The sequence below is a fragment of the Megascapheus bottae genome, chromosome 24 (genome assembly GCF_031878675.1).
Source record: "Megascapheus bottae isolate mThoBot1 chromosome 24, mThoBot2.hap1, whole genome shotgun sequence".
NCBI lineage: Eukaryota > Metazoa > Chordata > Mammalia > Rodentia > Geomyidae > Megascapheus > Megascapheus bottae.
Window position 1 is genome coordinate 8,247,591 of NC_143532.1, and position 14,276 is coordinate 8,261,866.

The 14,276-nt window shown below is 51.2% G+C and overlaps 1 protein-coding gene across 1 annotated transcript in view; it reads left to right on the plus strand.

Annotated features, from left to right (window-relative positions):
• Positions 1-13,765, plus strand: part of Fcsk (fucose kinase) — a 14,075-nt gene extending 310 nt beyond the window's left edge. Inside the window, 21 exon segments of the mRNA XM_090357053.1 lie at positions 69-119; positions 1,505-1,630; positions 1,985-2,057; positions 2,459-2,556; positions 2,944-3,024; positions 4,050-4,169; positions 4,380-4,551; positions 4,937-5,049; positions 5,547-5,648; positions 5,771-5,941; positions 6,684-6,748; positions 7,308-7,678; positions 8,289-8,499; positions 8,626-8,792; positions 8,886-9,107; positions 9,358-9,501; positions 9,627-9,746; positions 11,903-12,090; positions 12,175-12,274; positions 12,756-12,979; positions 13,143-13,765. Coding sequence (XP_090213179.1) covers positions 69-119; positions 1,505-1,630; positions 1,985-2,057; positions 2,459-2,556; positions 2,944-3,024; positions 4,050-4,169; positions 4,380-4,551; positions 4,937-5,049; positions 5,547-5,648; positions 5,771-5,941; positions 6,684-6,748; positions 7,308-7,678; positions 8,289-8,499; positions 8,626-8,792; positions 8,886-9,107; positions 9,358-9,501; positions 9,627-9,746; positions 11,903-12,090; positions 12,175-12,274; positions 12,756-12,979; positions 13,143-13,244 — 3,021 coding nt within the window. The 3' untranslated portion in view covers positions 13,245-13,765.
• Positions 13,766-14,276: the final 511 nt, after the last annotated feature.

Below are 14,276 nucleotides of genomic sequence, written 5' to 3' on the forward strand. Positions count from 1 at the left end.
GGTTTGTGTTGGGATCATTCCTTAGACAGGGGCTGTCTGTATTAACTAGGCCCTCCTGCTCCTAACAGGTGGTCACATCTGATGTCTTGCACTCAGCCTGGATCCTCATTCTACATATGGTAGGTGGAATTTGGGGTATGGGCCATACAGAAGATTGTAACCCTGGTTCCACCTTTAGGACTATTCTACCATTGTGTGTATAGAGTGTTCACTGGGAAAATCTGGGAGAATCAGAATCAATCTTAAATGTATTTACATTTTTTTTTGGTTGTGGGGCTTGAACTCTGGGCCTGGGCACTCCATGAGCTCTTCAGCTCAAGGCTACCACCCTACTCTTTGAGCCACACCACCACTTCCGGTTTTCTATTGGTTAATTGGAGATAAGTGTTTCGTGGACTTTAGTGCCTGGGCTGGCTTTGAACTTTGATCCTCAGATCTCAGCTTCCTGAGTAGCTAGAATTACAGGCATGAGCCATTGGCCCAGGTATATTTGTATTTTCTATTGTTGTTACTATGAGAAAGAGAGAGGAGAGAGAGAGAGAGAGAGAGAGAGAGAGAGAGAGAGAGAGAGAGAGAGAGAGAGAGAGAGAGAGAGAGAGAGAAAAGAGAAACAGAGAGAGAGAGAGAAGAGATACGAGGTTTCAATTCAACCTCAGGATCTTGGAACTGCCCCGGAGTTTGGTTTGCGTGCGTGCGTGCGTGCGTGTGTGCGTGCATGTGTGTGTGTGTGTGTGTGTGTTCTGGTCCTGGGACATGTACTTGGGTCTTGGGCACTGTCCCTAAGCCTTTGTGCCCAAGATTAATGCTCTACTACTTGAGCCACACTTCCACTTGAGGCTTTGGGTAGCTAATTGGAGATGAGTCTCAAAGATTTTCCTGCCTGGGCTAGCTTTGAATTGTGATCCTCAGATCTCAGCCTCCTGAGTAGATGGGATTACAGGCAATTAGCACTCAGCGTATTTTTTTTGTTGTTGTTTTGTTTTGTTTTTAGTCAGTTCTGGGCTTGAGCACTGTCCTTGGATTTTCTCAAGACTAGAGCTCTACCACTTGAACTACAGCACTACTTCCAGCTTTTTTCTATGTATGTGGTACCGAGGAATCGAATCTGGGTCTTCGTGCCTGCTAGACAAGCACTCTACCACTCTACCACTTGGCCAAACTCCTGACCCTCAGCCTAAGGTTTTTTTTTTTTTTTTCCTAGTCCTGACGCCTGAACTCAGGGCCTGAGGACTGTCCTTGGTCTTTCTCAAGACTAGAGCTCTACCACTTGAGCCTCAGCACCACTTCCAGCTTTTTTCTATGTATGTGGTATCAAGGAATCAAACCTGGGTCTTCATGTATGGTAGGCAAGCACTCTACCACTAGGTCAAACTCCTGGCCACATCCTACTTTTTTTTTTTAATATCCTCTACTCACCCACCAGCCTTGCACCTTTGCACAGTTGATGCAATGATCCAGTTTCTCTGTCCCAAGGGCTTCCTCACAGTCCCTGCTCCCACCCCAGGGTCGAGACTTCCCCTTCGATGACTGTGGCCGAGCCTTCACCTGCCTCCCAAAGGAAAACCTCCAGGCCCCTGTGGAGGCCTTGGTCTGCAACCTGGACTGCCTGTTGGACATCATGACGCACCGAGTGAGGCCAGGCTGGGGGTCCAGGGGCCTAATCCCCAACAAGCACTTCTCCCTATTATACCATCAGCTAGGGTCTGTGCCCACTTAGATCATGGCTCCCAGGAAGAGCCATTTTCTGGGTGCCAGGTTTCTCAGAGCTATAATAAATTAGTCTTGGCCATCTTGTGGGAAGATGTGGTCCCAGATGGGGTGTACAGTGAGCAGCCTCTGTCTCACCTGGCTTCAGAGTCTTTGGCACTTCTGTAGCAGAGTCCCCTGGGATGAGGTGAAGGAGAAGAGGAGGCCAGCTACCAGCTACATTCATACATTCCTCTCTCTCTCTCTCTCTCCCCGCCCCCCCCCCCATCCATTGCAGCTGGGTCCAGGCTCCCCACCCGGTGTGTGGGTCTGCAGCACTGACATGCTGTTGTGCGTTCCTTCAAACCTCGGTGAGCCTGATATAGTCTGGACTACCTTCCTTCACCACAGTTCAGGCCTACTCTACCTTTCTAGCCTACTCTGTCCCTAGGCTGCCATTGCCCTTTTCTGAAGGGAGGTTCAGGATATGGAGAATGAAGCCCAGACCAAGAGGCAGGCCCTGCTGGGACTCTGTCTGTCCATCTGTGGAATGGATACAATCACCCTTCCCCTTTTACCCCAGGACTTGGTGGAGGAGCCTTAGGAAAAGACAGGCTTTCATTCTCCCAGAGGAATATGTGATTGGCTTTGGAAATGTATTTGTCTTTTAGAGGTGTCTGGATGCTCTAGCCTTGGACACTTTCTCATGGCTGGGGCTCCCTGCCTTGGGTTTGGGGGTTCCTGGGAGCCCCCTGACTGAACTACCTCACAGGGATCAACTGGGATGACTTCCAGGGAGCCAGAGTGTTTGCTTTTCCTGGGAGCCCAGCCTATGCTGTGAAGCATGGTGTCTACCTGACTGACTCAAAGGTAGGGTCTCCTGGGGTCAGCTGAGCTGGAATGGCCTTCTGGTCTCACACACTGGGCAACCTCTTATCCTAGATGTTCCTATGTGGTCTTGAATCTGAGAAGTGGCTCTATGGAAATAGCTCTGATAGTCCCATGCCAAAAGTACCTTTCATGCCATCTGTATGCCAGGCCTTGTGCTCAGGCTCAGAGGTGGTAAAAGTGATTCAAACTTGCCCTTAACCGTCTGGCATACAATCTCAGTCACTTGTGCCCCCATGATGACACTGGTACCTGCCTGACTTGTGTCTTGGGTTTGTATTGGAGAAGACCTGCTGACATGGCTGCACCTGCCATCTAAGTTCTCTTTTGCACTCTTCCCTAATTCTGTCATCTTCCCTTTCCCCACAGGGCTTCGTTTTGGACATTTACTACCAGGGCACTGAGGCAGAGATCCAGCAGTGTATTCTGACTGATGGGCAGGTACCTCTGGTATGGATGCTGAGTCTTGTTTTGAAGTCTTTGGGAAATTTTGGGGGAGAGGAGAGGGAAAGTTTCCCTTCCTTATTTTGGGAAGAGTCTTACTCCTTCTAGAAGATTCCAGGGTAAGCTAGAACCAGGATCTAAGGAAGGCCTGAAATGGGCATGCAGAAGAACAGCAAGAGCCAGAATCTGAGGAAGGGGCAGTCTTGTGGAATTCTGGGACTGGGCTTGAGTCAGAAAGCCTAGAAATAGAGCCAGGCATGGTGGCTCATGCCTGTAATCCTAGCTACTCAGAAGGCTGAGATCTGAGGATCAAGGTTCAACACTAGCCTGGGCACAAAAGGACTTGAGACTCTGTTTTTTTTTTTTTTGCCAGTCCTGGGCTTGAGCTCAGGGCCTGAGCACTGTCCTTGGACTTTCTCAAGGCTAGAGCTCTACCACTTGAGCTTTTTTCTATGTATGTGGTAGCGAGGAATCAAACCCGGGTCTTCATGCATGCTAGGCGAGCACTTTAACCAGTAGGCCAAACTCCCAGCCCAGACTTGAGACTCTTATCTCCAATTAACTCTAGAAAAACAGGAAATGGGGCTTGTCTCAAGGGTAGGATGGTAGCCTTGAGCTGAAAAGCTCAGGGACAGCGCCCAGGTCGAGTTCAAGCCCCATGACCCTCCCCCCCCAAAAAAAAACAAAACAAAACCTAGAAGCAACTCAAGTCAGGTATGCAAATGCAAGGAGATAGAACCATTCTCAAAGATGCTTCCAGAATGAAAGACAGGAATGAGGGAGTATTGGGAAAGATGCTGGGACCAATCCCAGAGTCTGTAGGGAAGGAGGCCTGAGAGTTGAGGGGGGCATCCCAGAAGGTTCCTTGGTGGAAGTTATTGCAAGTAAGCCTAAAGTCTGGGTGCTGGGTGACTCAGAAAACTAAGGTTCCTGGTCTGGGATGGCACCTGGCTTACTACATGTGCCCTCTTGTCTGAGCTTCACCTTAGGGTTCCCTCTCCCTCCCCCCAACCCCCCGTGGGTCTTTCCAGGTATCTGGGGTTGTATTCTTCTCTGTGGAGACAGCCGAACACCTCCTGGCCACCCACGTGAGTCCACCCCTGGATGCCTGTACTTATATGGGCTTGGACTCTGGAGCCCGGCCTGTCCAGGTGATTGGTGCAGGAGTGGGGAGGGGGAGAGCAGTGCTTGGGGTACTCTGACTGGGAATAAGGTGCTGTGTGACTTTAGCTCAGACCTTTACTCTCAATGGGCAAGAATTTCTGCAGATAGAATAGTTCTGGCTTAGCCTCAGGATTGCAGGCCCAGCCTGTATCCCTGCTTGCCCCTTCCCCTAACTAGGCTTCTTCTTTCTCTCCCAGCTGTCTCTGTTCTTTGACATCCTGCTATGCATGGCTCGGAATGTGAGCAGGGAGAATTTCTTGGCTGGTCAGCCTCCAGCGATGGGGCAAGGTGATATGGGCGTAGCAGGTTATCTTCTTGGTGCCCGGGCTCAGCTGTGGAGGGAGCTTCGTGATCAGACCCTCACCATGGGTGAATATTTACTGTCCTCTCTGTGGGATTGGGAGACTGTGGAGGTGAGGACCCTCAGATAAGGCTGACTTGGCATTTGGGCCAAGCAGCCTGGTTCATGGACTGGGTAGTGCCTTCTCCCCATTCAGAGCTCTCCTGCTGAGATGCCTCCTTCTCCTCTGGTTTTTTTCTTGTCTCTTTCCTGGTTTCCAGTCCCAAACGGCCCATTTGCTATGTGCGGGACTTCGGGGAGGCTGCACTTTGGACCTCAGAATTCCCGTCTGCACAGTGGGCTCATTGGCACACCTGCTCTCATAGTGTCAGAAGATGTCTGTGGGCATGACACCTGGTCTGACACTGGTGAAGCTGCAGGCATGGGATAGGGATGACTGCTGTGTCTTTACAGTGTATGTTCCTGATGGTAGCTACAGCTACATGACGTCGTCAGCCAGTGAATTCCTGCAGTGCCTCACAAGGCTTGAGGCCCCTGAGGCCCAGATTGTTCACTCTCAGGTGGAGGTGAGACCAGCCGCCTCTCAGAGGTGCCTGCTGGGTACCTGGGGGTCAGATAGGATATGTATTTACAGGAAGGAAATGCCCATACTTAGAACAGATACCTTATAAGTATAGATATTATTATTATTTCTGTTGATACATGAAGCATTAGATGTCCAGAGAGGCTAAGTAACTTACCCAAGGCCACAGAGCCAGTAAGTGGCTAAGTCAGGACTCTTTTGAAGTATATCTATCTGATTGAGGAAAGTCTTTCTGCATGGTCTGTTTACAGAGACATGGCTCAGTACCATGGCGCTAAGGAATAGGGCAGCAAGGTTCAGAAGTGACTCTAGGGTGGCAGTAGTGGAGTGTAGCTAGGGGGAGGGGAAATAGGGTTCAGGTTGGAGCCAGGGCAGATCCAGAACCTTGATGTTCCCCATGCTGATATTGTGCTGCAGGGGAAAATTGGGGTGTCCCTAGCCCCTGACCTTTAACCTTAGTGATCTCTCCTGGTTTCACAGGAGCCACAGCTTCTGGGGGCGGGGTGCTCTGTGATCAACTGCCTGCTGGAGGGTGCTGTGCACCTGGGGCCTCGGAGTGTCCTGCAGCACTGCCACCTGCAGGTGAGGCCTGGCAGCATGGGGGAAAAGAGGAGAGGCAAGGGTGGCCAGTGCTCTGTGTGTGTTACTTGTGCTGCGAGTGGCAGATGTCTGCTTGCCCAAGATGCCTTTCTTCTTCCTGCCAGGGCCCTATTCACATTGGCACTGGCTGCTTCTTGAGTGGCCTCGATACAGCCCAGTCTGAAGCACTGCGTGGCTTGGACTTGCATGACCTCGTCCTGCAGGGACATCATGTGCGGCTGCATGGCTCTCTGAGCCATGTGTTCACCCTTGTTGGCCGTCTGGACAGCTGGGAAGTAGGCACCTATGTTACCTTTCCTTACCCTAATCTTCAGGCTTTGGGGAGCCCAAAGGTGTCTGGCTTCCACTTACTGTAGCGAGCTCTGAGCACTGAGGATTAGGCTGTGGGAAGATGTGGCTAGGGCAGTCCCCATTAGGCCTTTGCCTCCCTGCTCTTTATCTGCTCTTGGAGGTAGACTGGGTGGAGATTTTTTATGCCTATTTTATAGGCTGAGAATTGATAGGGAGGTGGCTTGCCATGGGTCCCTTAGCAATTTATTGTGGATCAGGCCTAGAACTCAGAATTCTGCTCCAAATTCTAAGTACCTGGGTAAGAGTGTTAAGAGGGTCTCAGAAGGCTGATGGCTCACAGCTATAATCCTAGCTACTCAGGAGACTGAGTATAGATCCTCAGGATCTGAGAATTGGTGCTTGAAATTTGAAATTTGAAGCCAGCCTGGACAAGAAAGTCTGTGAGACTCTTATCTTCTATAAATAACTCAGAAAAAGCCAGGAGTGGCTTTGTGGCTCAAGTGGTAGAGTGCTATCTTTGCGCAAAGGAAGCTCAGGGATGGTACCCAAGCTCTGAGTTCAGGATTTGCACCAAAGGAGGAAAATAAAGTTATGATCTCAGAAGCTGCTGTAGTCTGTCCCTGTCTCCTCCAGTCCCCGCTGGAGGAGCTGTCTCTAGCCTCATCTAGTATTCCTTATCCTGCATGTGGCCCATCTGTCACTGATTGCTTTGTCTTCTTGCCCCAGAGACAAGGGATAGACACTTATCTCAACATGCCCTGGAATGACTTCTTTAAGAAGACAGGCATTAGGTAAGCCCCATTAGTGGACCCCTAGATGCCTTAGCAGCCAGCATGGCTCCTCGAGACTTAAACTGTCACTGCCTCCAGAATAACCCTACCTACTTCTTTTTTTTTTTTTTTGCCAGTCCTGGGCTTGAGCTCAGGGCCTGAGCACTGTCCTTGGACTTTCTCAAGGCTAGAGCTCTACCACTTGAGCCTCAGCACCACTTCTGGCTTTTTTTCTATGTATGTGGTACCGAGGAATCGAACCCGGGTCTTCATGCATGCTAGGCAAGCACTTTAACCACTAGGCAAAACTCCCGGCCCCAGCCCTACCTACTTCTGTATCATTCCGTCAGGGTAGATTGGGACAGCTGGATTCTTTCGGAACTTTCCATCTGAGTAACTCCAAAGCCTTGGGTGTGCTGACTTTGGGCAAGGCACTATGGCTTCCTTCCCCAAATGGCCCACTGTACTGCCTTTGGGGAATTTGTCTTGTCCCCATGAATTGACAGGCTGGTTGGGGCTTGGGGAGGAGGTGGGAACCCTGGCTTCTTTCCAGCTCCTTATGTACTTCTCTCTACCTCAGAGACTGGGACCTGTGGGACCCAGACATGCCTCCAGCTGAGTGTCACCTCCTCAATGCTCGCCTCTTTCCTGTACTTCATCCCTCGAGGGCCCTGGGGCCCAGGGACCTGCTGTGGATGTTGGATCCCCAAGATGATGGGGGCAAGGCCCTGCAAACCTGGCGAGCCTCCTGGCGCCTGTCCTGGGAGCAGCTACAGCCACACCTAGACCGGGCTGCCACCCTGGCCTCACGTCGGGACCTGTTCTTTTGTCAGGCCTTGCAAAAGGCAAGGCATGTGTTGGAGGCCAGGCAGGACCTATGCCTGCGCCCGCTGATCCGGGCTGCTGTCCATGAGGGCTTCCCGAGGCCCCTGCTGGCCATGCTGGACCAGGGTGAGTGTGGTAGGCATTTGTGCTAGGGAGTCAGACTAGGGCCACCCGCCCTGCCTACCTCCTGGACCATCAACCTAGAGGACGAGGCAACCATGGGACTAAATCAAAGGAGAGACCCAATGTAGTTTGCTTTAGGTTTCTGAGGAAGCATGGGTGAGGCCTCTTGTTCTCTGCGGTATCCACAAACATGTGTGTTCTGCATCGAGGGCTAGATGTGGGTGCTGAGTTCCAGCAGGGCCCCATGGCATGTGGACAGTCCATCTCAGGACTCCACATACTTAGAGCCATAGACCTGAGGTGAACATGCCATGAATGGTTCTGCAGAATATGGAAGTGTGGACTTTTATCTCTGTTTAAGGCACTTACCCAGGGAGCCGTGCATGCTGAGACTTGAATGCAGATGATTGTCTTGGAGCCTGTCATGGCAGGGGTGGAAGGACTAGGCTGGGCTTGGCAGGATGAGAAATTTGCTGTGTAGAGAACATGGGGAGTACACAGAGGAGAACATCTCGTAGCAGAAGCTGGGAGGAGGGAAGGGTTTGGAGTAGTTTGAGGGAGTAGAGGAGGTTGGAGGCTGACCTGCCTCCCTGACTAACTCCTGGTCCCTCAGTTGCAGCTGGGGCAAAAGACCCTGGTGTGGCCTCCCGGGCTCTGGCCTGTGTGGCTGATGTGCTGGGCTGCATGGCAGAGGGCCAGGGAGGTTTGCGGAGTGGTCCAGCAGCCAACCCTGAGTGGATGACACCCTTTTCATACCTGGAGTGTGGAGACCTGTCAAAAGGAGTAAAGGCACTTGCTCAGGAGAGGGACAAGTGGCTGGGCAGGTGGGTACTAATCAAAGTCAGTATGGCATTGAGAAGCTACGTCGGGACACGGCCCCGGGAAGTCTAGAAAGAGGTGGGGTTACCCTCAGATCCTCAGCATGTTTCGTCTTCCTTCCCTCTTGGCAGGCCAGCCTTGCTGGTGCGAGCTGCCCGCCATTATGAGGGGGCCGAACAGATCCTGATCCGCCACGCAGTGATGACAGCTCAGCATTTTGTTTCCACGGAGCCAGTAGCGCTGCCAGCGCCTGGGCAATGGGTGATGGCCGAGTGCCCAGCCCGTGTGGATTTCTCTGGTGAGCCCCTCTGGGATTAGGGATGGGTGGATTACCCAGCCCCCTAAGGATTAGGCTGGCAGGCTATGTGATGGGCTTATTAAACTGCTATAGGGGGCTGGAGTGATACGCCACCCATTGCCTATGAGTTTGGTGGGGCAGTGCTGGGCCTGGCTGTGCAAGTGGACGGCCGCCGCCCCATTGGGGCCAGGGCCCGCCGCATCATGGAGCCTGAGCTGTGGCTGGCCGTGGGACCTCGGAAGGATGAGATGGCCATGAAGATAGTGTGCCGGAGCCTGGATGACCTGAAGGATTACTGCCAACCCCATGCTCCAGGTCAGAAGTGAAGGTCATAGAGGTCTGGCCTGAGAGCCAGCTAGGGTAGTTGAGGAGTCCCAAAGGAAAGGGAAGGGTGGAAGTCACTCCTTCTGTGCACCGACAGGCACAGGAAAAATCCATGACCTACATGCTTGTATTCGAGAGTAGATGAAAAAACTACGCCCTGGACTGGGAAATTGGAGGAGGCGGTGGGCTAAGTGGAGTCTAAGGAGGGCAAATTCTTTGCTTTGTGCCCATCCCCTTGCAGGGGCACTGCTGAAGGCAGCCTTTATCTGTGCGGGGATTGTACATGTCTGCTCTGAGCTCTCCTTGTATGAACAACTGCTGCGCAAATTTGGGGGTGGCTTTGAGCTACACACCTGGTCTGAGCTTCCCCACGGATCTGGTCTTGGTGAGTAGGCCCTGTCACAGTTCTTCAGTCTCATCTGTGATCCCTCTCTGTTCAACAGAGAGGGTGTGCGGTCAGATGGGCTGGGGGGAGATGGCTCATGGCTGGTACTCTTCTCTGCCCTGTAGGAACCAGTAGCATCCTGGCCGGCACTGCCCTGGCTGCATTGCAACGGGCTGCAGGCCAGGTGGTGAGTACAGAGGCCCTGATCCACGCAGTACTGCATCTGGAACAGGTGCTTACCACAGGTACAAGATAGCTTGGGATGGGAGAGGCCCTCTCCTGGATTTGTATGGTATTTCCTCCTCTTCCTCCTCCTCCTCCTCCCCCTCCTCCTCCCCCTCTTCTTCCTTTTCCTCCTCCTCCTCTTCCTTCACCTCCACCTTCTCCTTTGGTCAGTCATGGGGCCTGAACTCAGGGCTGATTTTTTTTTTCTCTCAAGGCTAGTGCTGTATCATTTTGAGCCACAGCCCCACTTCCAGTTTTCTGGTGGTTAATTGGAGATGAGTCTCACAGACTTTCTGTCCAGAGCTGGCTTTGATCCTTTATCAGTCTACTAGCTAGGATTATAGATGTGAGCTACTGGTGTCTGGCTTCACTTTGACTTTTGGTCATTTGCAACATAAATGTTCTCTCTTGAAGTAGCTTATGTGTATTTATGTATTTATTTATTTAGTGCCCATCATGGGGCTGTCCCTGAGTTTTACTCAAGGCTAGCATTCTACCACTAGAGCTATATTCCACTTCCAGCTTTTTTGCTGGGTAATTGAATGTAAGGGTCTCATGGGCTTTCTTGTCTGGCTAGAATTACAGGTTTGAGTCACTAGTGCCTGGGAAAAGCATATGTTTTATAAGCACCTTCCAAGTTCCAGAAGTTGCTGTGTCTTTATGTGTATTATGCATTGGTGACATGACTGCTTTCATGATTCTGTCCCCCTTCATGCTGCCCTTCAGAGCTTGTGGGCAGAACTGGGTTTAGAGTGGAGGATGGACCTTCAATCTGCCCTTCTGGCAATGTGTTTTTCCCTTGGGGTATCATCTGTATCTTCCCCAACCCCCCATTTTCCCCAGCCATATGGTAGGGCAGCAAGTAAGAGCCTAGCCAAGGATATGATCTAATGGGATGCTTCTGGTGCCAGGTTTTTCTTCTTTTGGCCTCTGTGGCCAGAATCTGAGTACAATGTAGAGCAGTGATTCTGGAACAGAACTGCCACGAAGATGTCTGATTATGGTGTCTTCTCCCATCCCTTGGCAGCTCAGCCCCCTCCTTTCATTGTAATGACCCAGACCCGTAACAGGTAGTCATTAGCAAAAGGATTAGATGAGTAAGTCCTTTTTTTTTTTGAGGTTATGTTATTCAAGTTATAATAGCCATTCCTTAATAATCCCTCTATTGGGTTCTTGGAAATAAGATGAGCAAAAACAGGAATCTTACCCTTGAAAGTCATAGGGTATATAGTTGTGTGTCATCACATCTGCTGCTTTGTCACTTTATGTATAGCTACAAGGGGAAGACAGCTATATTATTCCTTACTAAAGCAAGATGTACACAGATCTTTCCAGCAACACAGGGTATACTGAAAAGCTTTCTTATTTTATTTTTTGGTGGGTTGGGGCCTGGGTGCTGTCCCTGAGCTTTTTTGCTCAAGGCTAGCATCTACCACTTTGAGGCACAGCTCCACGTCCAGTTTTCTGGTGGCCAATTAGAGATTCTTTTTTTTTTTTTCTTTATGCCAGTCCTGGGCCTTGAACTCAGGGCCTTAGCACTGTCCTTGGCCTTTCTCAAGGCTATAGAGCTCTATCACTTGAGCCATAGCACCACTTCCAGATTTTTCTGTGTATGTGGTACTGAGGAATTGAACCTTGGTCTTTATGTATGCTAGGCAAGCACTCTACTACTAGGCCAATCCTGGCCCATAGAGATAGATTCTTAAGGTTTTTCCTGCCTGGGCTGGCTTTGAACCATTAACCTCAGATCTCAGCTCCCTGAATAGCTAGGATTACAAGTATGAGCCATTGGTGCCCAGCCAAAAAGCTTGTTTCTAATATAAGCAGTAGGGTACAGGGGACCAGTGGGCTACAGGGAAATCCAGTCCCCTTTCCTTTGGCTCCTCTGGCTAGTGAAAGTTAGTGTGATTTACTCCAATTACATATTTAGTCTGCAAGGCAACTTGGGTTTTGTGAATCCAAGCTTAGTTCCATATTGCAGGTCCTCTATCTTGCTGGTTTTGGTCTGCTGCCAGGTCTGCAGGCAGAAGCTGTAAAGCTCACCTGTCTCAGCTGGAAATGGGGAATGCTGTCTTCCCATCTGGTCCCACCCAGATGCTCAGGGTCATAAGCTTGGGCTGGGAGAGTGAAATTGGACCTGATAAGCCTCAACAGTGATAGCATTGTGGGTTCACAGGAGGTGGCTGGCAGGACCAGGTGGGTGGTCTAATGCCTGGCATCAAAGTGGGGCGCTCTCGGGCCCAACTGCCACTGAAAGTAGAAGTAGAAGAGATCACTGTGCCCAAGGGCTTTATCCAGAAGCTCAATGACCACTTGCTGTTAGTCTACACTGGCAAGACCCGCCTGGCTCGGAATCTGCTGCAGGTGAGCCCAGCCCCAGAGTAAAGAGGGATGCAGATAGCTCAGCAGAGTCTGATCCTCATTGTGTCTGTCCTGCTCTGTCTGTAGGATGTATTGAGGAGCTGGTATGCCCGGCTGCCTGCTGTGGTGCAGAATGCCCACAGCCTGGTACAACAGGCTGAAGAATGTGCTGAAGCCTTCCACCAAGGTGAGATGCTTCTTTCAGCAGAGGTCAGGGCTTCTGGAATGAAGGCCTTGTCTCAGCCAGAGGCCTTTGCAGGCTTAGCACAAGCCAAATATTAGGCTCCTAGGAACCTCCTGTCCTCTCCTTGTTCTTATACATGGGGGCCACTTGTCAGGACAGGACAAAGCCTGCAATGAGAAAGGCCCTCCAGCACCACCTATTGGGAAGTTGAGGAAAGAGGCTCTGCCTTGTGCTTGAGTTGCAGGGAAGCTGGACCCCTGCAGGGCTCCAAGTGTGAGCTACATAGCTTTGATATGGTGCTGGGTACTGTGTGGGTTAGCTACTTTGTACACATCAGTTCTCAGGTCTGTACTATGGACTTTATTACTGCTTCCACACAGTGTTGAGCCTGCATTAATCCTGACAGAGAAATGCCTCTTGCCACTTCGTTTCTGTATGGATAGATGTTGGTTCAAACACACATTCCTCTCTGTGCCAACTGCAGGAAACTTGTCTCTGCTGGGACAGTACCTGACTTCTTACTGGGAGCAGAAGAAGCTTATGGCTCCAGGCTCTGAGCCCCTGGCTGTGCGGAGAATGATGGATGTCTTGGCCCCCTATGTGCATGGCCAGAGCCTGGCAGGGGCTGGTGGTGGGGGCTTTCTCTATGTGTTGACCAAGGAGCCACGACAGAAGGAGGCTGTGGAGGCTGTGCTAGCCAAGACTGAGGTACATGATGGGGCTGGTAAGGGTGGGGTGAAAGATCTCCTGGTGGCTTTCCAACCCACTAGGGGATGCATCTGCAGGTCCTTTGGGCTTTGCTACCTCCACCCAGCCTCCAGAAGTCCTAAGACTTGCTCAGAGCTCTCTCAACATCTTCCGTCCTATTCAGGGCCTTGGCAACTACAGCGTTCACCGGGTAGAAGTAGACATGCAAGGCCTGAGCCTGCAGCTGCTGGGGAGCGAAGCTTCCACCTGACACCCATACCCATGAGGCTTGGGCCTTCTGAAGGAGACAAGAAATAAAGCTACACTTGCCTTCTAGGCTGGGAGCACCCAGCCTGCCACTTTCCACCTACCTCTTTGGGTCTGCTCACAGAGGAAGCAAAACAGGCAAGCAAAGGAGTGTCTGGGGAGGACTGTATCCTGCGGAGTGGACTGAGGAAGACCCTAAGCTCAGTATCCACACAGCCTTTCTAAAGTACTGTGTCCCAGCATACTCCTCTTTCCACTAGGGCCTGGAAGAACAGGATGGCAACCAGCCATAGGGTCCCTTGGTGAGGCTCACTCTAGAGGCCTCTGAGGCATTTCTTGTGCCCTGCCTTAGAGTTTGAGGGTCTCCATGCCCTACTCACACTTCTCAGCTTTCCTAAGGAATGGGGGTGAGGGTGGGTTCCATTTCATTTATTGGTAAATCCTTACCAACCTACAACTTTACTATCAACACTATGGACAGTGCCAAGTGACCCTGCGTGCAGTGCGTTTTCAAGACTGACATAGTTGGAATAAATTCACTCTTCCCTTTAAGGCTGTCCTTAGAAAGCTCTTCCCTGTTAGGGGTGATGCTGGTCCTAGAGGGATCCAGCTTCCAATGAGGGCTCATGTTAATATGGGTCCTGGAGGTGGATGGGCATACCCTAAGTGCAGGAGGAAGCTGAGGTCTCCAGCATTTGACTTCACGTTTCAGTGGCACTGGTACCACCCTGCCCCAGGGCAGCTATTCCTCACAGGAAGCAGCATACAGAGTTTTCCAAGTCATGTCTTATTCTGATGTTTATTTATTAGCATCAGCCTCTCCTTGAAGTAAAACCCAGTTTCCAAGTCCCCAGATGCTCTCGCATGCTGGCAGGGGCAGTGGCATTGCTGTAGCGTGTGAGGGTGTGAGAAGGACCAGTGACACAGGACATTGACAGCAGTCTGCTTTGGCTCTCTCTCAGTGGGGAAAGGCTGACCTAAAGTCCTACCCAGTCAGTCTGAGGGGGTGGCCAGGCCTTGTTCTCTGGCTCTCAGTAGTGGTATAGTCTAG